The sequence below is a fragment of the Cygnus olor genome, chromosome 4 (genome assembly GCF_009769625.2).
Source record: "Cygnus olor isolate bCygOlo1 chromosome 4, bCygOlo1.pri.v2, whole genome shotgun sequence".
Classification (NCBI taxonomy): domain Eukaryota; kingdom Metazoa; phylum Chordata; class Aves; order Anseriformes; family Anatidae; genus Cygnus; species Cygnus olor.
This window is the reverse complement of record NC_049172.1, coordinates 64745973-64772965: the sequence shown is the minus strand read 5'-3', so window position 1 is coordinate 64772965 and position 26993 is coordinate 64745973. Positions and strand designations below refer to the sequence as shown.

The 26993-nt window shown below is 37.3% G+C and overlaps 1 protein-coding gene across 5 annotated transcripts in view; it reads left to right on the top strand.

Moving 5' to 3' along the window:
• Positions 1–26993, top strand: part of EVC2 (EvC ciliary complex subunit 2) — a 70724-nt gene that overhangs the window by 15301 nt on the left and 28430 nt on the right. For 4 of the 5 annotated variants that reach the window (XM_040555507.1, XM_040555508.1, XM_040555506.1 and 1 more), the window contains 7 exons: positions 1059–1168; positions 2723–2785; positions 5140–5274; positions 7826–7977; positions 19396–19720; positions 22293–22532; positions 22903–23078. In XM_040555507.1, the coding sequence (XP_040411441.1) occupies positions 1059–1168; positions 2723–2785; positions 5140–5274; positions 7826–7977; positions 19396–19720; positions 22293–22532; positions 22903–23078 (1201 nt within the window). The remainder of the gene's footprint in view (positions 1–1058; positions 1169–2722; positions 2786–5139; positions 5275–7825; positions 7978–19395; positions 19721–22292; positions 22533–22902; positions 23079–26993) is intronic. The other variant, XM_040555510.1, reaches the window with a different exon arrangement.

Here is a 26993-nt window from a genome sequence, read left to right as displayed (position 1 = left end):
TGCAGTTCAAAATTCTATTAATTCCCATTTTGGCTCCCACCTTTGAACTGCCTCTTCCAGGCACGGAAGTGAGCCCTTGTGCTCTGTAAAAGTCACTGCTATCAAACCGAAACAGAATCTTTCATGATGGTATTTGTTTGTTTTGGATATTTTAAAAAACTGCTGCACAAACAATTTTAATTGAAATGTCTTTCTTATTTAGCCAAGCTAAAAAGGTAGAAAGTAAGCAAACACTTTACTGAGTAGTGGCTTTAAAACCATGGCAGATTAGCTTGCTGAGGTAGGAGTACACTGGAATTGCAAAAGGCCATGCAAACAGGCAGAATGATTAATCAGAAAGAAGGCAGCTCTGCTCTGTATCCATTTTCCACTGACTTGAGCAAATTATAAAATTGAAGCAAATAATAGACCAAAATGACCATTCCAGTCTTGGAGTTAGTTTGTTCCTTAGATAGCAGTTGGATCCTTGCACATTCATGAAAATTTTTCTTTCTTGATTTCTTTCTCTCTCCTTTTCTAAGCACATGTCCATAGAAAATTAATAAATTGCTTGTTAGGGTTACGATTTTTTCACGTGGGGGTTGTGCTGTGTTGGAAAAGAAAAGCTCCAGTGCTGACCCAGGTCTTCCTCAGAGAACTTTGAGAAATTTTCCTGGGATAAAGTAAATTTATCCATATTCTTCCTCTCTGGACTATGCTGGTAGGCTCTGGCTGCCTCCCCTACTGAGGAGCTTACTGCAGCTAGGCTCCTAGGAGAGCACTTTTGCCAGTGAGGAAGCACAGTCTAAAGGGGAGCCTGAAAAGCCTCTCAGATGTTTTATTCATATTGGACTTGCTTTTCATATTTTGCAAACATCTGTAACTGCAGCTGAGCTCAGCTGGGTGCTCAACTCTTCAGTCTTCTTGTGTTAAAAAAAAAAAAGTGCAACTCTGCTGGGTTATTTTCGAGACAGTGTAGCTACTGTTTTATTTAAGAAAATGCAGACAATTCCTTAAGGGGCCAATATTGTATAGGTAAATGTACCTCATCTACAAACTTTTTCCCTTTCTTTTAACAGTTGGAGAATACTTTGCAATCAACTACACTGCACTTCTTGATGCAAAGGAAACATGGAATGGCAGGGTCTTGACATTGCCTGCAAAGTTAACTTTCAGGAGTTCATCACAGGTATTTCCTGTACAAGTCTTGAAAGCAGTTCTTGTTCAGAGGGCTGGAGTACCTCTCCTATGAAGAAAGGCTAAGAGAGCTGGGAATGTTCATCCTGGAGAAGAGAAGGCTCCAGGGAGACCTCACTGCAGCCTTTCAGTACCTAGAGGGGTCTTATAAAAAGAGTGGAGAGGGACTCTTTACTTGGGTAGATAATGATAGGAGAAGGGCGAATGGTCTTAAACTGAAAGAGGATGGATTAGATTAGACATTAGGAAGAAATTCTTCACTGTAAAGGTGGTGAGGCACTGGAACAGGTTGCCCAGAGAAGCTGTGGATGCCCCGTCCCTGGAGGTGTTCAAGGTCAGGCTGGATGGGGCCTTGGCCAGCCTGATCTAGTGGGTGGCAGCCCTGCCTATGGCAGGGGGGTTGGAGTTAGACGGTCTTTAAGGTCCCTTCCAGCCCAAGCTATTCTGTGATTCTATGGTTGTCTGCCTAAGCTACGAGACCTGTGATGAGGCGTGCATGTACTGCAATGAAGTTCTTAGGCTCCCTGGTTGTTTAACATGAATTTTTAAATATGTGAGTTATTCTTCAAAGGTTAGGAAGTCTTAGGCCTCCTTAAATAGGTAAAGGATGTTTGTGTGTTGTCCTGTAGCATTTCTCTCTACTTTTTATATTTCTTTCCAGTTTATCTGTGTATCCTGAAAATAACAGTATCCCACCTCCTTATATGTGTCTTCCTGTAGTCTGTGAGAGGTTGAAGTTTTGACACGTTTTTATTAAAAAAAATATTTTCTTGTAACCAAAACCACTGTTTTAATATGAGTGTTTTAAGGACCTTGAAGATCAAAAATCGAGAGAAGCTGGGCAATCTCCATCTTAGGTGATTTTTTGAGAACTCAGTTGCACCAGGCTCCAAGAGAACTGATCATAGATCTAACAACACTGGAATTAGCCTAAGTAGGAAGCAGAACTAATGACACAGGAAAAGTGGTTTCCTCCAAAGTAACTTATTCCTCATTCTTAAATATGGTTTGATATTTTCCCCATGGTTTTCTTAAGTGCATGTAGTTAGACCTTGCAGATATATTTTCATTTCCAGCTGCTGTATCTCGCTTGTTTTAGAGGAAAAAATGATCGATGCGCATGAGGGCATACTAGAGAGACAGCAAGACTTCAAAAACCAAGGAACAATAAGAGTAGAGGATACAGGTGGATGTTTAGCAGAACTGATAGACTCTGAGCTGCAAACTTTGATCCCTGCAAGACATATGCAGTGATTTTGACTCCTGTTCTGTACACTTTCAGTCACCACGGATTTTATAAGTGTAGAAAAAGCGTAAATCTGTGAGCACTGAATAAGCCTGTGCATGGTTAGGAGGGGAGTATATCCCACAGAGCACTGTTACCGGTACATTTAGCTATCAGATTTTATTCAGCTTTACACTTCGTGAGAAATATAGCATTTCTTTTGAGGAGAAGCTTTTGTAACAATTCTGGGCTATTTGCCAGTGTTATAAATTGGATTCTGCTCATTTTTTAATGCTTGTAATGTTTTTATATTTCTCTCAGAATAAAACACATCTTGTATCATTGATGGCATCGTTCACCATAACTGAAGAAGAAAAGACCAAGGTAAATGCTATGACTTGGCATTACACTGACTCCTCTTCTTAAACTCATGGATAATCTAAACTAAATCTTAGGGGGCTAAGAATGTACTTAGGTACTTAAATCTCATCTGGCTATTAATCATAGACAAGTTCTGCCTTCTCCAATTTTAAGAGGAAGAAAACAGGAGTCAAGGTAGTGGGGCTTTGTTGTCTTAAAGCAGCAATATTTAGCATAGAAAATCTACAAAGTTCCATTATATTTGTAGCCTTTTTTTTTTTTTTTGTCTGAAGCATTGTCCAGCCACAGAGAACTGTGGTGAGGAAATTGCTCACGTGCTCGTGGGCATAGCTACCACAAGAAAGCTGTTTGCCTTTCCAAAAGTGTGGAGTTATCCTCCACCTATTGAGAAAATGTTTGTGTATCATGCTGAAATGATTGAGATGTATTTTGTAAGACTGTATTTTGTCCATAGCTTCAGGTATCATAAATGTTCTCAATCTTGAATTTTATTTTATTAAAAATTATTTAAAACTGTTCATGATTGTGGTGAACAGTGAACAACCAAAATGCTTATGTGACTACATGGATTCTAAATGTTGAGTTGGGGCTAGAAAAATGAAGAATTACTTACACAGCCATGGCAGTACCATCCTAAGCTGGTCCTGTGAGCTTACGTGTGATTTAATTGCACACTTGTTGTTGTGCTGTTCTTTAAAGTTTTTCATACCCTGTGGATTTTCTCTTCTGTGTTGCTGAAAGAAAGTGCTTGGTTGCCTGTGACAAGGTAAATGAAAAAATATGGGTTATGAAAAATGTGGGTTATGAAAAAATATGAGCGTAGCTTACCTGTTGGCCCATGCCAGATGTCTTCCCACAGTGCTTCAGGGGCTGTGAATACTGCATGCCTCTGCCCTTGGCTGAGCGGTTTTGATGCTGAATAGGAAGCTGTAGTGAAAGCAAAAAGCATTTTTCCTGTCTATCTACATTGCATGGGATTTGTGATAATAATTACGTTGACCTGATTGTTCCCAAGCTTGTTTCCCTCAGCATCCTTTAAATCAGTGGGAGCGCAGCAACGTTTGAAAGAAAATCAGGCCTGGAATGCCTCTTCACCTCACACTATTGAGATGGCTTAAGAAGTTAACTTTGCATATGGGTCTTGAAGCTCACTGATGTGCCAGTGGTTTGGAGGTCAGCCTGCAGTGCTGAACTGGTCCTATGGCATTGTTTGTATGGGGTCTCTGGTTCCCTATGCCACAGCATCCACCATGATGCTTTCAGGCATTACAGCCTGTAATCCAAGGCTGTATCCAGGGAAATGGACTGTACCTCCAAAACTCGTTTTACTGTTGTATAAAAGCACAGATAATTCCCTATCCAAGGACTTTTTTCCATAAGCAGCCAGTAAAAGGATCAAATTCTGCTGTTAAATTAGAATAAATACTTTCTAAATTGCAGACTGCATTTGATTGTTGCTTCCTGTGCCGAATTCTGTTTGTTCTATGGAATGCTCCCAGCTTTCTGCTTTATGAGATGACCAAGCCCTGCTGGCAAGCGGCATGTTAATTATTTACACTTTCTAGCCCCAGCAGAGTGATTATTTTGTGGTGAAACATTATACTAGTAGCTGTGCTATATTTTTCATGCAGACATTTCAAAGAACTAAACAAACATTAAATTAACTTTTGCTACATGGAGCATGAAGTAAAAATTAATTTTTAATGCCATTCCATTTAAAGATTAAATTAAGACCTGAAGTGAAAGGCCTGCAAAGATATTAGTTGAATTGTAGTTCCAGTGCTCCTGTTATTCTTTTCTGACTCTGTCTCATGGAGAAACTGGTACGATGTACACAAATTAGGGAGTTTTATCAATTGTCGGTTACCTGTTTATTCTGAACTCCCGTTAGTGCTTTATCCCAGTGTTGTTTACTGAGTTTTATTGAATCAAGAAATGGCCATTAATTTCAGGAAGTCAACATCAGACTGATTTTTCAGAGGCTCTGGGCAATGTCAAATGCCATTAATTTCGATGAGATTTTGGAGAGATTGGCAACACAGGCTATTAAGTACAGCCTTCCCAAAAGTCACAGCAGCTACAATTCAATCCATGAGAGATCTGTTGTTGGAATTACAGAGGCATTTGGACTAGGTGGACATAAAGGCGTGCAGACTTCAAAATCTATGGAAAATAGACACTTGTTGGAAAATATTAATAAATAAAAATTACTAATTGTAATTTAATGGTGAGTAACACTGAAGTTTTATGAAGCCATTTAAAAGTAATTTACTATGTTGCTTACTGCTGTGATCTTTAAGTCTGATCTTTGTATATATAGGAAATTTAATTTAAATAATATGGTCTTTCCATTTCAGATTTCATACAGCCATGCCATCCATGCTTCAGGGTTCTTCATTGCTTTTTTCGTTTCCTTTGTATTGACATGTGCTGTTTTTTTCATTCTTTATCAAACCAAAATATTAAAATGGAATTTCCATAGTAAAAACCAGGTGAGTCATACTTTGTGTAACAGTACTTTATATAACTTTGTTATTAACCATCTCTGCTGATATAACATGCAAACTAATACGGATTGCCTAAAGTGTTTTTGAGGCTAAATAAAAAGGCACCAAGTGCTGGATTGAATTCACTGGTACTATAATCTTTACAACCCTAAATCTTTAGCACAGTCAGATTTAGAGGTGATGTAAGAATAGTCCGATCAAAAGAACTGCTGTCAATAACTGGTTGTTAAGCTTCATAGGGGAGCGATACTACCCACTGGCTTTGCATTTGTTTTCATCTTCTTCCTTGTCCTCATCTCTTCTTTTGCTCCCAGAATGAGAGGCAGAATAACTCTGAGTAGACCACTCACCTTGAATGCAGAAGACATGAGTCCAAATTGTATTTCTGATTATCAGGAACAGGGGTTTGAATCTGGGTCTCTTAGATCTTTGGATTTACCTTGGTCTCTCGAGTGATTAAGCAAAACAGTTGGGTCTGGAGATGGAGCACTTACAGTGCTCTTTATCCAGATCATTCCAGTTCTTAGAAAGTATTTCAGTACATACTGGGTCAGAGAGAGAAAATACAGTCTGATGAATGTTCATCAGATTGGCCCAAGTTCCAGTCCTTGCTTTTTAAAATTATTTTGATATTTATATGAAGTAGAACAACTTCAGTGGGAGGGAGATAGAGACCTCAATCACTATTACAGTGATGAGAACAATCCTCTAAGAAAGGGGGGTGTCAAAGGTTTGAAACCTTCCTCTGCTCAGGTGGTGGTAGATCTCCTACTGGGTTGCCAGGTCAAGCAGGCAGCGTCACTCTGTCTATTGCAGTTTCACTTGGGCATGGTCTGAATATGTTGGTTTAGGTTGGAGGCGATGGTACAGGTGAGAGACATATCATTTGAGACTCCCTCTGGGGCTGTTGGATAGTATAAACTGTGCTGGCTGGTGCTGTCAAATTGAGGCAATTAAGACTGACAGAAATGTAAGTGGTGGCTGTGTTCTCACTCTACTTTTGGATTTCAGTTTGATATTTTTTCTTCAGTGATCTGATTTTTCAAACGCCCAGAAAGCTTTAATTTATAATCTATAATGAAAGTGTCTGTTTAAAGGTTTCAAAAAAATTCCACGTTAAGTTTAAAGATTTGGTTGAAACATTTCTGTAGGCACATTAATCTGGCTGTCTGGAGAGCACATTGGGGTTTTATTCTTCCTATGCCAACCGACTTCAAAATGAAGAAACCCTTTAGATGTGTTTCTCAGGGACACTGCTGTGCTGTGGCATTTGTGGAGTGTGGAGGCAGTCCAGGGATGGTAATGCACTTGCAGTGCTCTGCTCTTCTGCATAGCAGTTGGAGTGCTTTTGCACAGAGGACAGATGTGTTGAGAAGCATGTACCCAGACGTAGCACTCTGCTCGGAGACCTCAGCTTCCACATATTGCTCTGCTTGAGACAGGCTATCTGGGAAGCATTGCAGTGGGGCATAGCAGATTTCAGAGGCTGGGGTGGTCTTGCTGGAGATAATTTGTTTCAGGACTAGATGTGTGCAGTTTGCTTTATACAACTACGAGTATTGGTTTCCTATCTCTAGGTAAAAATGCTGTGTCAGATGTAACTTTTTACAATGTACGATAGATTTTGAAGACAGTGCATGTGCTAAGTCATCTATATTTGCTCTACTGAAGCAACAAAAAGTGAGGAAAGAAGATGTATTTTCTTTGTGATTTAAATTCTGTGAACAACTTATCTTTTCTATTATTTTTGACAAATGACAAAAGAAGGTTTTATTTATTTTTTTAAATATATTTGCAGTAATTTTTCTATCTAATGATAGGTAAATTTCTAATTCGTCTCATTATGCAGAGGGGATCCAGTCTCAGACCAGTGGATGGACCAGATGAGCTCAGAAATCACTTCCAGCTTTACTCTCTCTGGTTGAAAATTACTACATTAACAATTTTTATTTCTTTTAGGCCTGAAGAAATAATCCCTTTCCATTTAAACGGCTTGTCTTTTTTTTTTTTTTTAACAGAAAAACCTCAGATAACATTGTTATAAAAAAAAGACCGATTTGGTCCTAGCATGAGCTACTTACAGCAATTTTCCGTATAGTGATTTTCTTAGCCCATCTCAAGGGAGCCTCACTGACCTGTGAACTGTCTAGTAGTATAATCTTGCCATATGTAATGTGTATACCATAGAAATTTTTTAAAAATTTTACTAGAAAGTTTATAGTAGAAAATAACCTCCTTGGAAGGCTTTTGCAAGCCTACTGATGTCAATGTAAAGTCTGCTATCCTTTGCATTAATTTCTTCATTAGTACTCCTGATCAGTTATATAAAAAAAGTTCAGCCTGAGACAAAAGTGTTACAGTTGATCCTAGATATGTATTTGAACTACACAATCGCTCTATACCGTTTCCAGCTGTACAATGTGATGATAAGTGGGAGTCTTTCCAGTAACTCAGGGTTACCTGCAATAAAATGAGATCAACTTCACTGTAAGTTTTTTTATAATCTGAAGCTTACTTTTGTCGTCTTCTTTTTTAGGAGATACAACATGAACTCAGTCAAAATCACAAACTGGAACATTCTCAGTTCAGTTCAGGTGATCTCTTTAGTGAAGATGTAATTATGAATGACCAAATCATTGATATACTGACCTTTGAAGAATCGGGGAATATGCTTCAGGCTTTAGAAGAGTAAGAATTACTGCTGTTACATCACATTAATCACGTTTATCGTCATCTAAATCTTTGAACATGTTTTGACTATCTACCCTTTAATTGTTATTTTTGTAGTGTCCATTTGCACATATGACTGTGTTACCTTAGATTTTTGAAATGTATTAAGATAGCCATCTGTGGGAACTGAAAATTGTTATAATTTACATTGCTTCACTTATAGAAGTCACAGCTCTAGATAGGCCTGAGGCATGCAAGTTTTCCAATTCAAATGAACATCTGTTTTTGCTTCCCTGTGGTTCATTAAATGAGGGGAAACTTCTGTGTACAAGATGATGTTGAAAGGGTATATTCTACAATTGCTGAACACAGTTCTGCTTTCAGAACTGCGGCTTTTATCCTAGCGCACCCCTTCTGGGTGCTGGCATTTCTGTGTAGCAGCATATTTTGGAAACACCTGGATCAGAGTCTAAGGAGTGACAGTTTGTAGTGCTAACAGAAAGATACCATGTAGATGGGATCAGCAGGACCACTGGGTAGAGCAGAGAAACTCTCCTGGTTTTGTTGAAAGGCCAGTCAGGGTTGTTTGACAGAAACATGCAGCTAATAAAGGGCATCTGTTCTTCAGTAGAACTGGAAAAAAAGGTCTGATGTGAGGACAGAGCAGATTTTGTTTGTTCAGTCTTATAGTTAGCTCCTGGCAAGTCAGGTTACAGGCAGTATTATGCAACTATAAAATCTGCAGAAGACGAAAAGTTAAGGGACCATGGAAGTAATTTTCTTTGTTAAAGGGTAACTAACAGCATTATTATTTCCTGCATTTTGTTGATAATTGGGATGCTTATCTCTGTGAATTGCACGTTGGTCTTTGCTTTTATAACTATAAAGCAATGCAGGTTTTTAAAAGACTTATCCTAGAAATTGTTATGTGAATGTTAAAAAGAAGAGGGTCAAACATTTTTTAAACTCATTTCAGTATTATTTTATATTAGAGATAGAGAATATCTTGCTAGATTTAACAAAAATACTGGACTGTTTTGAGACACGTTGTGATTTAGAAAGGTAAATATTCTTGCAAACCCTTGAAAAGGGTTATTTGAATAACTGGATTATTTATATAGCTAAACCCTTAAAATGGGATTCATTTCTTAGTTTGAGTACGTGTCCTAGGGCCATGTTTTTGTAATATTCTTATGCAGTTAATGCAAATGTCTCTCTTGTTTCTGCTTCTTTCCCCCCTTCCATATCCTTTTTTTCTTTTCTTTTTTTTTTTAATCAAACCACTTCATTTATCTGCTTCCCATTCCAACAATTTCCTTTAGGTAACAGTTTGAAATTTTATAACTGATTTAATTGATTTTCCATTGTAATAAAGGAAGTAATTTTAGAACACAAGTGGAATTAGTGTACAGCCGATGCTTGTTATATGATTGGAGTACTTGTAGGAAGTCCTTGCAACTGTATGGAGTCAGGTCTGGCCCCAAAACAGGCACTTGTTTGAAGCATTCCTCATTGAAGGCAGTAAAGGTGTCCAGTAGGATATAAGTTACAAAGTCACTTACGCAAAATTGAAAATACTGCCTCAAAAATGGCCTCAGAACTGCTTGAGTTGGCAGTTCTCCTGAAAGCAGAAATGCAGAGATTGTCTTGTCTCTTTGGATGTTCAAGAAAATAAAAGGATTTTCTCAGCTATAGTGTAAAATATTAGATAAAAATGCTGGTATAGTCTGAAATAGCTGGAATAGAAAGGAATGCTTTCATGTCATTACACCATCCTACACGAACAACAGTAGATATGATGCTCACTAGACCCATTTGGGGGATTTATCTGTCTTAGGGCACCTGGATTCATCTGTGTCTCTTTTGGAAACATACTGGACCAGCTTATCCTTACTGATGACTTTTCAGTTGCTGATAGAGCATACAATGATTTTATCATGCAGAGAGCTGTGATTGTAAAAGACTACAGTGGCCATCAGCTTATTTTAAGCATTGTGTATGGTCTCCACTGAAACCACTATTCCACATTATTGGATTGAAGAGCATCTGTATTTCTGTTGAATATTTTTGGCTGATTTAAAATCAATGTAAATAGTTATCAGGCTTGGAATTTGCACAGGATTTCACTGATCATAGGAAGCAGAAAGAGCTTGTAAGATTTTTAAAAGTGTGATTTTATATTCTGCATGTGGGAGACAACATCTTTTTGTAGAAGAATTCTCCTCTGATAGACATTATGGTGGACTGTTGATTTAGTGCAGATGTCTAACTTTTTGCCCCAAACCTTTGCATTTGAGTTTTCAATCCCTTTACGTAGGTTACCATCGCTGGTCATTTCAAAATTTGGCAGTTAGGCAACTAGAAATGTCTGAAAGAGTCTTAGGGAGAGGAAATCACTTCCTTAATCCCCTTCTCCGTCAGGAATGGGAGACACAACAAGCAGCATCAGTGTTGATGGCAGATGAAACAAATTTACTCTATTCTGGGCAAGTTGCTTTTTTCAAGAGAAAACTTTGATAGTCTTCAATTTGTTCATGCTTTTGTAAGGAGGTAGAGCATCATAGCAAATAAAATAAATGCTTGTTAGCAAACAGTCACTAATCTTTTTCAGTTTTTGAGTTTTCTATTGATTTTTCTGGGATGAGAATGATAGATGGACCACAAAAACATCCAGAATTGCTGTGGTTCCTCCTTTAAGAGAGGATTGAAAGGGTGATAGATGTTACTGTGAAGGGCTCAGATCAGCCTCTGTTAGGGGTTAGGAAGTAGCCATTGATATTTACATTATCCCAAATCTTCTTTCATGTATTTTTTTTGTCTAGTTTATTTACTGTTAGGAGATAACACACAGGTGAATTGACCATTCATTGGCACTCATGGGTTTTAAATTACTGCATGCCTGTCCCTTCTCTTGCTGGCGACACAGTTTATCTGGCCAAATGAGGATCTCTGTGATGGAAACTTCTACACTAACTTGTCGTGAGTTCCCTTTTTTACTCAGTGGTGAAAAAGAGCACTTCTAGGGTATAACCCCTCTTAACCTAAAGTAGACATCCAGAAATTAGTCATATGAATGCTGTGCCCACTGATTGCAAAGTCTGAAGCCTGGGCTGATTAACCCAGATACAGGAGTCTGGAGGTAAGTGAGACAAATCCCAGTCTTGCAGGATGGTGGGTCTAAAACGCTACAGCATTAACTTAATGCCTATATTAGGTATATGTAATATTGTTCCTGCATTTTTCAACAGCTAGAATATAAACCTTGTTTTATCTCTCATTGTTAGCACTCTTTTATGATACTAAGCCTGGGATGCTTCCCTGTCTCTTAATTTTTGTTCCATATTCTTTACATAAGCTGGGGAAGACAGTCCTTTAGTTTCACATCTATATTCCTTAAAGGTTTTCATCTTAGTATTTTAATATATAAACTGTTGTACATTATCCAGGCTTTTAGCAGATTCGAAAGACAAAGATAAAATACTGTACCATTGCCTTAGGGGCTTCTATGACAACAATCTGTGCTAAAAACAGAATAGAGTAATCCTTATTTTTACTGAATTATCTGTTTTAAGGATAGTGCTTTGCAAAACATAATGGGAAAAGAAAGAATGTGCATTTGTAACTTATTAATGGATAATTGCAGTCGATTTGAATGGACTTTGTGCTGGGATGAAATGTTATAGTTTTACTGATTATGGTCACAGAATCATTTTTTCAACAACATTGCATTTTTATTTTTTTATTTTTTATTTTTTATTTTTTTACATTTAGTGTTACCCAGTAGAATGGTTGGGTGTTCTGTAAGGAACAAAGGGTTGAGGATTGATTTGTCTCAGAGGAGTGACAGTATACTAAGAGCTGAGCTTGTATTTTGAACGCAGTGTTTTCATGTCATGTGTATACTGAATATGAATTTCAGCATCATAATCCTGCATTTTTTTATTTAGGGAGGCAAAAATATATGGGCTTTTGTTAGAGATGGGTTGATACTTCACATATTTCAACCAACAAAATCTTGCTTATATTTTTATTCAGCAAGCATATTCTAGTTTGATAATTCTTTCAGTGTAGCTGTGTGTCATTTTCTCTACATGGTGAACATATAAACTTGCCAACGTAACTGATATATTCTTTTTGAATTACACTGTGATAGTAAACAGGTGTAATCATTCTGGTGTTTTGTTCAGTTGTCCAGACACAAATGAGAAAATTACTCAGAAAACTAAGAGCCACAGAATTTTTTGTCCTCTTTATAGCATGAAGCTAGGTTAATAGTTAATATCTTTTAAGAAGTGACAGTGCCAAATTGTTTAGCAAATACATTAGGAGCATGCGTTCAATATTTATGGACAGGGACATCTTTGGGGTGTAGACAGTTTGCGATGTCAGGAGGATTGGCAAGAGAACAAAACATACTTTTAATATTTCATAAGAAAGCTTCTTAGTTACTTACTTTGTGAGTTTAGTCTTAGTAAGTCATATCCTTGATGTACATTATGCAGCAAAATAGTTTGGCTTTTATTCTCAGTAGGTTCCTTACTGTGTATATTCCTTAATATTGGCCCATTGGCAATGAATGCTAATGAGAAGAAGCTATATGATTTGAATATTTAACATAAGCACTAGAAAATTGTGTTGTAAAATGTTGTAGGTCTCTTTTACTGTGTATCTGGAACAGAATGTGAAAATAGCTGAGCAGTTTGGCTTTGTGTCCAATGTGATGAAGTCTGACCACGCTCATAGTATCAGAAGATACAGCTATTTTAAAGGCAACTTTATTTCTTTAAATGACTTTCCACTGCTACAGCTTTTCTTTTTCATCTTTATTTCCTACAACTCAGCTTACTTGAATTTTGCAAAGCTCTAGCTGAATTTCTGGCTGAACTTGACCTCATTGCTGATACACAATAAACTCTGCCAATTATTTTGGCAGATCACTAAGTAATATGTATTCACTGAAGCTTATTTTTTTCTGATGGTAGAGGGCATTGAGGCCAACGTACTAGAGAACAAGATCAAAACGTTTCCAGAGATGCTTGACAGAAAAGTCAAAAACAATTTACTACCATATTAGAAGTTCACCTTTTCTTTCTAAATGTAAATTTTTTGCCATACATCTCAGTTTAATTTGCTATGAAGTCAATGTGTTTTTGTTGTTTTTTAAACCTGAATTCAAATGAAACGTAAGAAGAAAAAGATCACATTGTCATAGCAGCTAGACCTGAATATTCCTCCATAGAAAATGGTGACAAATAATTACGTTTTTAATGCAAAAAAATGGAGGTGCTAAATTTCTGTACTTCATAACTTATAAAATGTATAACAGAAATTTTAGAATTTTTGGAGGGAGGTCATATTCATAGCTCTGTTTTTGTGCAATGTGTACAATGCAGGAATATAAAAATAAATAATAATCACGTAGATGTAACAGTAAGATAAAGCACCTACACATGGAATGAACTCCAGACCCTGCGTTTGTAGTTCTGTGTTATAAATGCTGTTATAAATCTGAGAAATGCATAAAGTATCCTTTTTTTTTTTTTCCATGAGAGAAACACAAATGCTTGATAGGTAATAGGAAGTAGCTCATAAGGTAGAGGAAGCAAAGAAAGAATTTAAGAATTGAAATACCTCTGCTCTCTTGCTGTGGCAACTTAAAAGAATTTCATGATGAAACAGCTGCCAAATCTGGTACTTACATGTTCAGCAATTTTTCATGAGTCAGTTTTCTCTGAAGAAGAAACAGTGATCTCTCAGCTCAATTTATCATCTTTTTTATTTTTCCTTAAATCTTTATCTATCTACCACGACAATCCTATTTCTGTGTTTGTCAGCATGTAGTCTTTTTTAGGAAAGCTAAACTTAATCTGTGACTCATCCATGTGAATATATCCTTAGATAATAGTCAAGTCCCTTTCTTAACTATTTTATTTATTTACGAGATGTCCTGTGTTCTCTGTAGGCTCACATTTCAGGTGCTGAGTTTATGCTTAGTTGTGTAGCAGTGTCGTAGGACTGATGGATGACCTCTCCCAGTTCAGAGCTGGCTGCAGACCATTACAGCTACTGGTATAGTGCAAAGCATCTTCTGATGTCCACCAACGCAGATGGGCAAGGCAATACGCCCTGCACATGAGGGCTGAAGACTTTGGCTTTGGGCATTTGGTAGCTGTTAGTGGTCATTTAGACCTCACGTCTTTACATCTGCTTCTACTGTAGCACAGTTTGGGTTTCTCGCAGAGATTTTCACCTCATCATGGTGCAGCGTGGGTAAGATGCCTGCTCCAGAGTGTTTGCAGTCTCTTTTGTGACTTGACACAGCTGGAGAGCATGAGAAGCAGAGGGAGGAAGAAGGGAGGGAGAGGCAGAAAGGAGCAAGCTATGTCACCACAAATGGGCCACATCAGCACAGTAATTTCATGTTCACTGAAATGAATGAAATAATAGTGACAGTAGTTGATCAGTGTTTGCTGTTATGTAATTTCCTGTGGTGTTTAAAGCACAAGAGGGTCACCAGGAGATTAATTTTTGTTCTCCTCTTTCTTTCTGTTTTAGAACCAGGATTCTGTAAAATATTAGCATTGATATGCTTCATAGTCTGACTCTGGGGGGTTGGAAATCTCAAGTATAGTCATGAGCTTTTATAATAAAAGCATTCCCCTGTTTAAAAAACAATACAGCCCAACTTACTATATTATTAATCTGTCAATAAATGGATGATTTAGGAAACAAACCACATCTGCAGCTGAATGCGTTTGATGCCCATTATACTGCAATTGGCTTTTTCCGCTTACTGTTACTAGAGCCACCACTGGAAGGTACTGTTTGAAGTCACAGCTGTGTGATTCTCCTGTCTGACCCCAGAGGGGTTTCCCTCTGTCCATGTTCACTTCTGTGAAGTGTAACAAGGCAACATGGACCTCAGCACTTCTTTCTCATCCCCTCTTCCCTTCCATGCCGCAGCTTGCCCGCTGACATTGTGCCTGCGAGTGCGGTGCCATGTGCAGGCTGCAATGGGTGCCCCCGGGCTGGAGGGGCCGTGTTTTCCCCCCCTTCCTCCTCTCCCCAGCAGGAGCTGGTGCAGCCATCAGGCCATGGTGCCCCAGGTCATGGCTACAGCAATGTGTGCAGCATGGTGGAGTCACAAGCCATCCACAAATAGCCTTAAGTCGTATGCTTTTTGGCAACGCTGCGTACCATGAAGGGAGGCCTTTGCAGAAACCGCCAGCACGGGGCTCCAGTCTCCTCAGGATGCTGTTGTAGTATGTTACTAATTGAGTACCATTTGCAGATGAGAGATGAGTTTTCTAAAAGTAAATGATTTGGTTAGTTTTGGTGAAAAATATCACTGAAGGGGAATTTGATTGATGTTCCTCATCCCTTTAGAATTCAGAAAATTGTGTCACAGTAGTTTCTTACCTTTTTGAACTCTCCAGACACTTAAAAATGTGTCTAAAAGCACTTAGTTCATTTTAGGACTGTGCCATTCAGCAGCTATTAATTCTCCTGTTTTAAAATTCCCTCTCTGGGCCTCTAATTTTAGTAATAAAACTTAAAGACGTAATTATTTTGTAGTTAGTTAAAACTTTTCCTTTGTTGTTTGTTTTAATTAACTATGCTTGTTTCTTCCCTGACTCTAGTTGCTTTCCTGTATTCTTTCATTAGGTCTGTGGAAGACATCAGATGTTCAGACACTCTCTCTGCTTCTCTGTGTTTGGCATCTGGGATTCTCACCTCCCAGATCTTCTCTGACAGATCTTTAAACACTCTTCCTCTTCAAGTGAGTGAAAAATCTTTACACTTGCTGTTTGCAGCTTCATTTTCTATGTCTGTTTGCTTCTCATTTCCACTCCCCTTTTGTATTACGTACCTGCTGTCCTGTCCTTATCCTTTCTCTGCATGCTTTGCCCAAAAGAAGCTTTGATCTGTTTCATCAATAGATTGCAATCTGCTAACTGTACTTTATTGGCTTTCATGTTACTATTATGTTGAATATGCTTAGGAAGAGATACAAGACCTTTTAAACATGAATTGCTGTAACAGGAAGAGCGCAGATCGTTAAAAGCAACTTACTAAATCTACCTTGGTCTCAGGATGCACAGCGTCAGGTTATGATATTTTTTTTTTTCATATGAGTCACTATTGCACATTTAATCTGGATGATTGTAAGCATTGTTCTTCTGGGAGACTTGTGTCTGAAAACATTAGTTTTATTGTATGTAGAAGATTCCTGTTTTTTACTGGCTGTTAGTGTCAAAAATTGAAAGAAGTAGGTTAAAGACTGCCAGTTGACATCTTAGACTCCAAGACAATATTGATGCAGCTTGCTAAGGATCAGGGCTGCCCTCAATACTGGGCACATATCTCATTTGGCGTGAGAGCTTGAGGCAAGGTGCACATGTGGTAGGCTTGATTCACTCCTTCAGCCTGCTGTGGAGGAGGCAAACCAGAAGCAGAGCACATCACATGTAAGGTAGATACCAAGTTTTAATAGACACAACCTTTCTTCAGCTTCCATTGAAAAAAGACTGCTGTATGCCAGGATGTGACATGGGAGAAGTGTGGCTTCTAATTACTTGTTCTCCATGTTATTAACCTTGGATTGGTGGAACTGCTCATGTGCTTCCTCTGCTTCATTCTCTTCTTCACAGATTTGCTGCCAGGTGGGTACCATAGTTCTTTCTGTAGACAGGAAGGAGCATGGAAATCTTGCTCAAAATGAAATCAAGTCTAGTCTGTAATAACTTGCAGGAAAAGAAAGAAGTGCTAGGAGAAGACTAAGAGAAAGATAACGACAGAAAATTTTGTAATGGTGTTTGGTTTTGATTTTCATTCTTGGATCACTGCTGAAGACCATAAAACTAACTAGTAAGGAGGTGGATGAGGAATGGCTTAACTTTTTATTCCAAGCACGGTGGAAAAAATCCTGCATATGTGATAAGAAATTAATGTTGTGTTACCAGCTGTGTATCAGCACAATGAAACTGCGAGGTGTTGCCTTCCAGTGAGAGAGTTAAGGAATTCAGTCTTTCACACTTCAATAAGAAAGGGTTATGGAGTGCTGTGAGCACCATCTATCAGTGCACAAATGAAGAGGAGAAAAATAGCGACTAAGGAATTTGTTACTCCAGCAGACAAAGATAGTTGGAAGCGGAAACTAGTCAAATTCAAGCTGAGGATAAGGCGACCTTTTTTAGGCCTTAAAGGAATTAGGAAGTGAAATGTTTTTTGGTTCTCCAGTAGGGAATGCTTGAAAACCAAGATGTGCTATTTCTTGCGGAAGACAGATACGCTTCAGTTAAAACAGCTACGAGACTTGAAACAGGAATTCAGAGACATAACTCTAGTGGCTTGAATTTTGCAGGCTAATAATTAATTGGGACAGTCATTAGGGAAATGTTATAGCATAAATCTCCCATTTTTTTTGGATCCTTCTTTTTATTTAAGTACATTTACATGAAACTGATACACTTACTTTTTAAAAGTTGGTAAGTAGAAGTTGTCTTAAGTAAACAGCTTAGCACTAGCTGGCTATATCAGCAAGTGTCCTAGGTCTTCTGTAAACAGAGAAGACTGAGACAGAAGTACGCATCTGTGCTGCCAATTTGAAGTGCTTGCTGTGTTGCTTTGGCATCCTGTTCCCTTGACCCTGCCGTCATGTGTCCTCTGTGGCTTTTTCACTGTGCTGGAGCAAGAAGTACTCTCGCCAGGGAGAGGGAGCATGTCAGTGTCCTGGGGGACTTGACCATGGTCAGTGTGGGTGTAGCTGTGCCAGTCCTCTACCACCACCCAAGAAGGCTGTACCTGCAGACGCTCTCCTGCAATATCCACCTGCATGCTGCACGTAGGAGCTGGATTGTTGTATTTTCTTGGCGATGTTGCAGAAAATATTAGCTCTTACAGGATCTTCAAATTACTGTGAGGAATGTTTCAGGCACAAGCTGTTTCAGGCACAGAGGTCTGATTCCTGCTTCTATATGGGAGAAAAGATCAGAAGGAAAGGACCTCTGTTCCACCATTGGTTTTGCGGATGCAACAGGTAGCCTTGCAGGAGATCAGCAAGACAAATATGGGCATCACCAGTGTGCTTCTGGGCTTTTGAGAGACTGCAACAGAAATGTCTCTCTGCTTCTTTATGATTAACTAACAAAACTTAATCTATTACCTCTTAAATACTTGGAGAGAATTTGAGTCATGGTAAGAAAGTAACTTAATTACATCACATTGATTTCTGAATGGGAAAAGTACATCTCTCATGTTTAACAGAGGGGTAGTGATAATATATCACTAACTTTCTTTTAATTAAACTTAATTTGCTTATATAAGGAAAGGAAAAATTAACAAAAAGGCGAGGTGCTTACAGATCCGTGTGCTTTCATATATAGCATTCTAAATGTAGTAACATTCTCATACTTTGCAAATCTTCCCAAGACCTTTTCTGTGGATTTGAAATTTAGTCTAAGATTTGGCTGCAGAACCAATCAATGCTTTAGCCTAACTGAAAAAAAAAAAAAGAATGGATTTAAGTTTTTAATAGTGTATATTTTAGGTCCCAAAAAATTACTGTGTACTTAATCTGCACACAGAAGCATATACTGCTGTGTGTTCATGTAAACTGGCATACGAGGGCAAAAAATATCAAGTTCTCCAATACTGAATCAACTGGAGAATAGGCAAAGCTACAGAAATTACAATAGATAAGTATTGTATGAAATGAGAGTGTCATTCCAGTTTAAATTAATATAAATAAGACTGTATTCATTTACTGTATTTTGGTGGTTTTTTTTTTTGTTTGTTTGTTTTTTTAAACAAAAAAACACCTCTGGTCTTTTCTAGGACTCTGTTACTCTTAATGAGAGACAGAGGCATCAGCTTTTTCAGCTTCTTTAATTTGTTTATATCAGCACATAATCAAAAAACTTTTCCCTCTTCCCTGCAGGGAAGGAAATATACCAGAGGAGAACACAAACCAGTAATGCATTAATATGGATGGGTCAGTGAGTTTAGAACTATTTTACAGAGTCAGCAGAATTTATAGTCCATTCAGATACTTCATCTGCACTGTGTGCTTCCCAACATAAGTTTATTTTCTGTTGGAGGTTTTTGTTTGCTTTTAAATTGAGGGAAAGTTTTGTGTTCCAAAGTAAAGCTTTTCCTTTTTTGGTCTAAACCAGAAGTGTATGAATACATATATATATATATATATATATATATATATATATATATATATAAAATAGAAGTTAGTTTAGTAGAAATTAGTTCACTCTGCTTTTAAATGAATGATTACTATCATGATTAGTAAACTCATGTGCTGAGATATTTCTGCACTTGTCTGAGTGCCATTCTCAGTTACACAATAAGTCTAGATATCCTTGTTTTATGATAGAAATTTCCTGTGGTCTGAGATTTTAAACAGTCCCAATTGCCTTTCTACAGCCTGGAGGTTGCCAGCCTGACTCGGGCAGATGCTGATTTGGAGGCATATCGAATGCAGATATGTAAAGAAGTGATTGCTATGATGATGAAGAACATGGTTTTAAGTCACAGCCTCTTTCCTCATGTGGAGAAGAGGATGAGTTCAATTTTTAAAAAACAGTTTCTTGCAATGGAGAAGGAGATTCAGGAAGAGTATGAAAGAAAGGTTGTGGCTTTCACAGCTGAATGTAATCTGGAAACTAGGAAGAAAATGGAGGCTCAACGCCAAAAAGAGAGAGCTGCGAATGAAGAAGCTGAAGAATTAATGAAGAAAGTGAATGAAAAGGTAAATCTTGTATAAAATCAAGATACTTTGCATGATGTGGTTTTATGTAGATGGTTTCTCTTTTAGACTAGGATGGTGAGTTGTTTGCTTAGAAGACTAAGACTATACAATTTAAATGTGTTCAGAAACTCAGATTTGATAAATAGAGTGATTGAATAGACATTTTCTGCGTGTTTTACTTTACCAGGAAAATGAAATTATATCAAGAGTATCGACACTTGAAAACAGAAGACTATTATTACCCTGATTTTTATTTATTTATTTATTTATTTATTGTATAGTCACTTTTAGCCACCCTTGCAAAGTAGTGTGTTATTATTTGTTATTTTGTATGGTAGTGATTCCAAAGAAATCCAGTCAGACACTGTGTAAAGTATATTGCACATTCAGAGCAGAATCATAAACCTTATCTGCATCATACACCTTAACAATCTAGGTAAAAATTCTCCAAGATTTATATTCTTATTTTGAAGGAAATGAAAATATAAGCTCCACCAAAGACTGATTTCTTCCAGGCCAAGTAAAGGCACGCAGAACAGTCTATATGCAAAGCAGGTAGTGGACTTCTCTTGAAAATAGCCTCTGGGGAGCAGAGAGATAAGTTGTGTTAAGACAGAATATAATCCTTTACAAGTTTAGGGGCTCTGCTTAAGTAAAAGCTTAATGCTTATGTGTGTTACTTTCATCCAAAGATCTCTTTCTGAATGGGTATTATTGCCTAGGATTTCATAGATAGTCATTAGCTGGAAGCAGTGCCTAAGTCTTAACATCCTCTGGTCCAATATCCTATCTGCAAAATCATGCTCTGTTCTTCAATGTCATCTTTCAGGTATAATGATTTTTTTACAATAAAATGGACTGATCTTTTTCCTTTTCATTTTTTATGTCTGGAGGGAAGTCTGCTAGGTTTTGAATATTCTACCTCTGTAACCTTAAAATGCTAACATACCCAAGTTAATGTTCCATGCTTGTCTATAACTCAGCTTATTAGGATGACTTGTGGGAATAAATAGTACAGTTTGTTATTTACCAGTGGGGATTTGTTTCTGGATGTGCAAGTGGATGCGTGAGTATTGGATGCGGCACTTCTGAATTTTCAGCTGTTTCATATGGGTTATAGAGACAAAATAAGTTTTGTTTGGAATAGGTTCTGTTACACCAGTATATTCCCTTGCACATGCTTATGTATGCTGTAATTGTAGGCAAAGGTACTATAGTATGCTGAGGTTCTCTGGAAGAACTTTAATTTATCAGGCTGTTGTGTGGAGAAAGCTGGTGGACTTAGTAAGCCAGCTGAACTTCTTTGGGGTTTCCAGATAATTTTAGATTGTGACTCCAGTGAACCATATTTAGTGAACTCTCAATATGCTCTTAGTCTGGCAATTTTTCTTTGCACAAAATACATTTGATATTGTTTCAGTCTGGTTTATATTAGAAATCCTCAGTGTTAGGAGTCAGTGAAAGAATTAAAGCCAATCCAATTCTTGTCCTCGTGCATTTATCATCTACTTATGTCCTGTTATCCACCTTTATCCCCTAAAACCGTAATACTAATTATGCTTTCTGAACACAGCAAGAAGCACCAGGATCTATGAAGGAATGTGTTTTAATACTCCCTGTGGAACCTGGTCCAAAAGGACATGCTGGGGAGCTAGGCATGGCTCACACTAGAACTCCTGCCAGTGGGTGACATCTGAAAAACAGCAGTAAAAAAACAGCTGCAGCACCAGCCTCTTCACCCTTCTCAGTCAAAACACAATATATATTCCCTACCCTTTTGGATTAATTGTTTGCTGCCTTCAATGCATCACTTGGGAATGAGGGGTGACCTGTGGGGGGGCTCAGTGCAGAGGACAGTTCTCCCCATATTAATAGGATGAAATTCGGAACAAGACCAACATGCCTATTGTTTAGTAGTTCTGCTGACATTAGAAACTTCCTTTGCTCTTTGGGAAATGTATTTTTTGATTCTAAAATGAGTTTATGCCGTCTGAGATTAAAACTATGAATATGTTAAGTCTTACTAGAGAACTATGAGAAAGTATTTCTTGCAAAGAGGCTTTTAAATTAATTGCCATTTAATTCTGCACCATTGTTGTAACTCTAAAGTGGTGCTCTTGGATTAATTTGTAGAAACCAATAGATAAAGTAGGTCACTGATAATAAGAACTTCTGAAGATTTGCAGTAGAGTATTTTTTCTAATTTATATTGTTTTTAAAATGCGTGTTTATTGTTCTTTCATTCTTTCTGAATTCTGGAAGTCTATTCAATTTTAATATGATTGCAGAATTGATGAAACATAAGAAATTCATTACATGTATATTCTAAAAAGACTTCATAATGCCTTGGAAGTGTTACCTGGGTTATAAACTGACTGTTGTACAACCCATCATTCCAAGAGATGAAAAACATGGGAAGTGTACATTGATTTAGTATTAGTCTGCATTCAAACCTGAAACGACAGTAATCAGAGTATGCATAAAATACATATGAACTAGTAGCAATGATACTTTAAAAAATGTTGAATACTGAATATCACTTCAGATATATTTATTTTTCTCTTCTCTGCAGCCTGCTGTTGAATACAGAACTCTTCTGGATAGACTTCACAGGCTGGAGCAGGACCACCTGAAGAGGTTCCTTCTGGTGAAGCAGGAGGAATATTTTGCAAAAGCTTATAGACAACTGGCTATTTCCCAGAGAAAGGAGCTCCATAACATCTTTTTTACACAGATAACAAATGCTACCTTAAAGGGAGAACTGAAATTGGAAGCAGCTAAAGCATTAGTGCAAGATTACTCTATAATACAGGTAATAGGATGACAGCTTCATTCCTAACTTAATGACAGAATCCAAACGCACAGTAACTTCTGTGAAATGTTTCAGGAAAATATCTGCACTCATATATAGAAGATATTATCCATATGTTAGCACTTTTTATAACTAATTTTCGTAGGAATAACATTCAAAATATATATTGCTATCATTATGGACATTTAGATATCTACACAACGTACATATGTTGTTATATATATATATAAGCTCACTGTTTTTTCACCTGTAAGAAATTTTTAACTTTTCATTATTAATGAACAAATTTGGCCTGATATCCATAGGTGTTAGTTGAAATTAACATTACATCTAAGTAGATATATTTGTTCACATTCCTTCCTACCTGTAGGGAGACATTGAAGAGTTAATGGATTTTTTGCAAGCTAGCAAGAAATACCATCTGAATAGAAGATTTGCTTACAGAGAGTATCTTATAAGTAAGGTACAGTTAATGGATTCTCAAGCTTCTACTCTTATAAATGCAGCAGCAACCCAGATATCAGCTCTCATTAATAAGATGGAAAGGTAAATATCTCAGCTGATTTTTTAAGTCAGTTTTAAAGTCAGTTTAAAAATTACCAAATATTGCATCTGTTGGTATGATAATCTGATTTACCTATTTTTTTTTAACCTTTGCTTGCTCATCTTTTTACTTGTCCTGTTTGCTGCCATGTTGGAATCATACTCTTAAGTTTAGCCTCAAGATTTTGTTGATCAGAGAGGTTCTTCCAGTATGCTTGCACTGATTTGCCTGTTTTGCTAAAATCTGCAGCTGTGTGGCTCAAAGACAAAAATAAATCTCTTGGCATAGGAAATACAATTTAGGCACATCTTCCACAGAGAGTTCCTTTCCATAAGTTCATGCTTCTTTTTAGAATTGGATTATATAAGAAATGTTCCGAGATGTTTTCACAGATGTCGTTATGTGAAGAGCCTTAATGAGAAACTCTTTTCTGTACGACCACTGCATCCATGGATCAAATCATTGAAATGAACAACTGGGACTTCTCAAGCTGGAAAAATAGTTGTATGCCTGTTGCTGCACTTAATAGTCAAAAAACATATTAACAACAGGACGGGGAGGAAACATCTAGTATTAGTAATCCAAGACCTTGTAGATCTCATCCCCAAAAATACATTTTAATGGGAGGGATGCTTGCACACAAAAAAACAAAACTCTCTGCAAAAACAATCAACCTCTTTCCCCTTAAAGCATCGTTAACATGAGGAAAAATAAATTCTGTAGCACTCTCTTTTCAAACTTCATAGAGTGGTAGTACTCTGCAGGCAAAGGAAACGTGACCGTAGTTGCAGATGGCATTTGTAGAGAAGAAATCCCATCTGATTTTTTGGGTGTAGAACTACTTATTTTTCTCTAACTTCCCATACCTGCTGGGGCATGAATTCCATTCAAGCACATTTTGGCCAAACTGTTATGTTATTTATTCTTTAGATGTTGAGATTATAAAGCTGCAGAATCTAGTAATACAGATTATTTGCTAGACCTTTTTCTACAAGCAAACTGAAATATCTCTGTATAAACCCAGAGGAAGTTACAATCTGTGCTAGGAAGGCTTAAATTTCAGTTTTTAACTCTAAACTGATTTGGGGAATATTTATAATTCGGGGTGTTACAATTTGAGCAGGTGTAGTTTGGTTTGATGGTTTGGTACTTTAAATTTGTATCCATAATATCCTCTTAAGTTTCATATTAGCATTGAATTTGCTTGTCTAAATATAAATACAGGTCTGTCTTAATCTGTTACGCCTAACATTGATAATGGTACTTAAACTTACAGTTAAAAAATGGAATTCTAAAATGCAGAGCTATTTATATTGAGAAGAGAAACTGATATACCACAGGTAAACAGAATTGAGGAATACATAAAACAGCACATAAATGATGAGGGGAGAGGTCGTAATAAGATGTTTAAAATTTATCAGATAGAAAGGCAATTCAAAATTAACATGAAAAAGATTATGTGTAGCCAGAAAAAAAGGTTATAAAAAGCAAAATGAAACCAAGCCAAAACAATTCTAGAGAGATTTGTGAAGATTTTAAATGAAGTAAAGCAGCCATGGTTTTCAAGCTGAGCTTTCTAAAGATAGCAGTTAAATAAAATATCCCATTTGTTAGGACTGGCTGTGTGTACTCAATGCTGTTTGGAAAGCAAGTCTGTGAGCTGCAGTGCCAAAACGCAGGAAAGCAAGTTCTAAAATTCAGATGGTAATTATAGATTTGTAGGGTTGTCTAGCTAGGCGTTTTGTGTTTTCCCTTAACAAATAAATGAGTCAAAAAGTGATACTTGAGGCAATATTTACCCTGATGTTGTTCTGGGTATACCCAGAGGTGCCAGGTTCGTGACATATTTAAACTACAGCATTTGTAGCATGTTGCATTGTTCTTTAGTGAGTATCTGAACTCCCACAAGAAGTTTAATTTCTTGTTTGCTCTCCTAAAAAGCTTAGTCCAGTTCTGCTGATTCACTAGTTATGAACAATTCAAGCTCCTTTATAAATTTCTCCAAAAATTGTAATATTTATGAGACCTCAAGCATTTCTTGTGAATTGTTTTTAAAGTAGGCAGTTGATTATCTTTGACATAAAAGATCAAAGCAAAACATCTTATGTTGGTCTCTTATTCTTGTGAATATTCTTCATTTATGTGGATCTTGATATAACCAAAGTAGTTTTCCAATCTGTCTTGCTGGACCTTTCAGGAAGTAGGCACTGGAAAGTGAACGCATCCAGTGGTAATGCATCAGTATAAAGCTTTCTCATAATCTCTTAACCTTTTCTGCTTGCAGCTCTTTTCTGTATAAGGCATTTATTGTCCTGAATTATTTCCCTCAATTGTGATGGCAATATGCTAGCTCATGGGTGAAATCCTGAAGTAGCTGAAGTTCAGTAACATCAACATTGTCTTACAGGTTCTGTCTGTATGGTTTGTTCTGTGTCAACCTCCATACACAGTTTTTCTGCTTCATCAGTTATGCTTCAGTCTCTCCTGCATCTTCTCTAGCTTTCATAAATCAATCTTCCTTTGCTCTGGTCCAGCTTTCCATAGACAGTTCTCCATAGCATGTAATATGAACTGCTGCTTTTTACTTTTAGTACCCTCATTTCACATTTTCTCCTAAACTTGTTGACTTTTGCTCAGTACAACGAAATCAAGGTTTGCCTCCAATTGACCTCTGATACTGGCTGCTCATGAGTGCACATTTCATCTCTGTACCTTCAAAGATGCTTACTGCATTTAGGCGAATCCGCCTGTAAACATCCTTGTCGTTACTGCAGTATTTTCCTTCATTAACATTCTCCTTGTTCAAAGACATTAAACATGTGTCTGCACATTTCTTCGGTGATTAGATGTCTCATATGCGGAGAGCAAGCAGTTTATCACACAGTCTATACTGTCTCACTATCTTTCTTCTCTCCTTTTATTTTGTATTTTAGTTCACAGTCCTTTGGGAACAGGGCGTCTTTTAATTCTAGTATTCTAATTACTTTTATACTGTATTTATATGAAACCAGAAATGAAGGTCTCTTGCCATAGAATTACCATAATACTAATTAAATTTCTATAGACTGTCATAGTGGCACTATTTTGTTACCTGGGCTTTCTAAATAAGTAGATTCCAAATAAATAAAGAGATAGATCTTACAGTACTACATAACATGCAGTTTGGGTTGTGGACCTGCTGGATCTCTAAATAAATCAACAACCCCAAACTGAAATAACGTAACTCTTTTTTTTTTTTTTTTTTTTTTAATCCTAAGAATAGGTGGGTATATATCGTCTTCCAGTCGTTCAATGTTGCATGGCTATTCTGAAATCTTTCACTTGTGGGATGGTTCCAGCACATCCATCTTTTTCTATTGCAGTCCCTTTCACTGCCCTGGACGGGGATTTTAATTGGATGCAGCAAGGCTGGGTTTATTTCTTCAACACGAGGCAGGCTGAAGGTGTTAAAAATAATATCTTGGTTATTATCTTACCTTACTTTCTTACTATAATAAATCTACCTTTGATTCACTAATCTTTTGCGTTGGGCTTGATGAAAAGGAGGTATTAGAGCTAACAAGTATAGATAGAAAACTTGGTGCTGTTGAGTCTGTTATTGTTGGGGGTTTTTTGAACATAACACTGAAATTATTTGCTTTCAAGACAAAAATGACTTTGCCAGAAGATCTGTGAATGATGTCTGGTGAATGATGCTCTCAAGTTACTGAGAGGTATTTTAATCTGCCTTCTGTAGAATATTAGAAAAATTCAGCAGACATTGGAAGAAACCTTTGTAAAAGAAAGCCCTGTCTGGTTGACATAACTGTGTAATAAAGCAGCTCAGAGTTTCTTTCCAGCACTTTCAGTACGCAGGGGATATTTTCTGGCCTACTCAGATACCTGCAGCTGCTTGAGCAGTAGATAGAGAGGTGTGA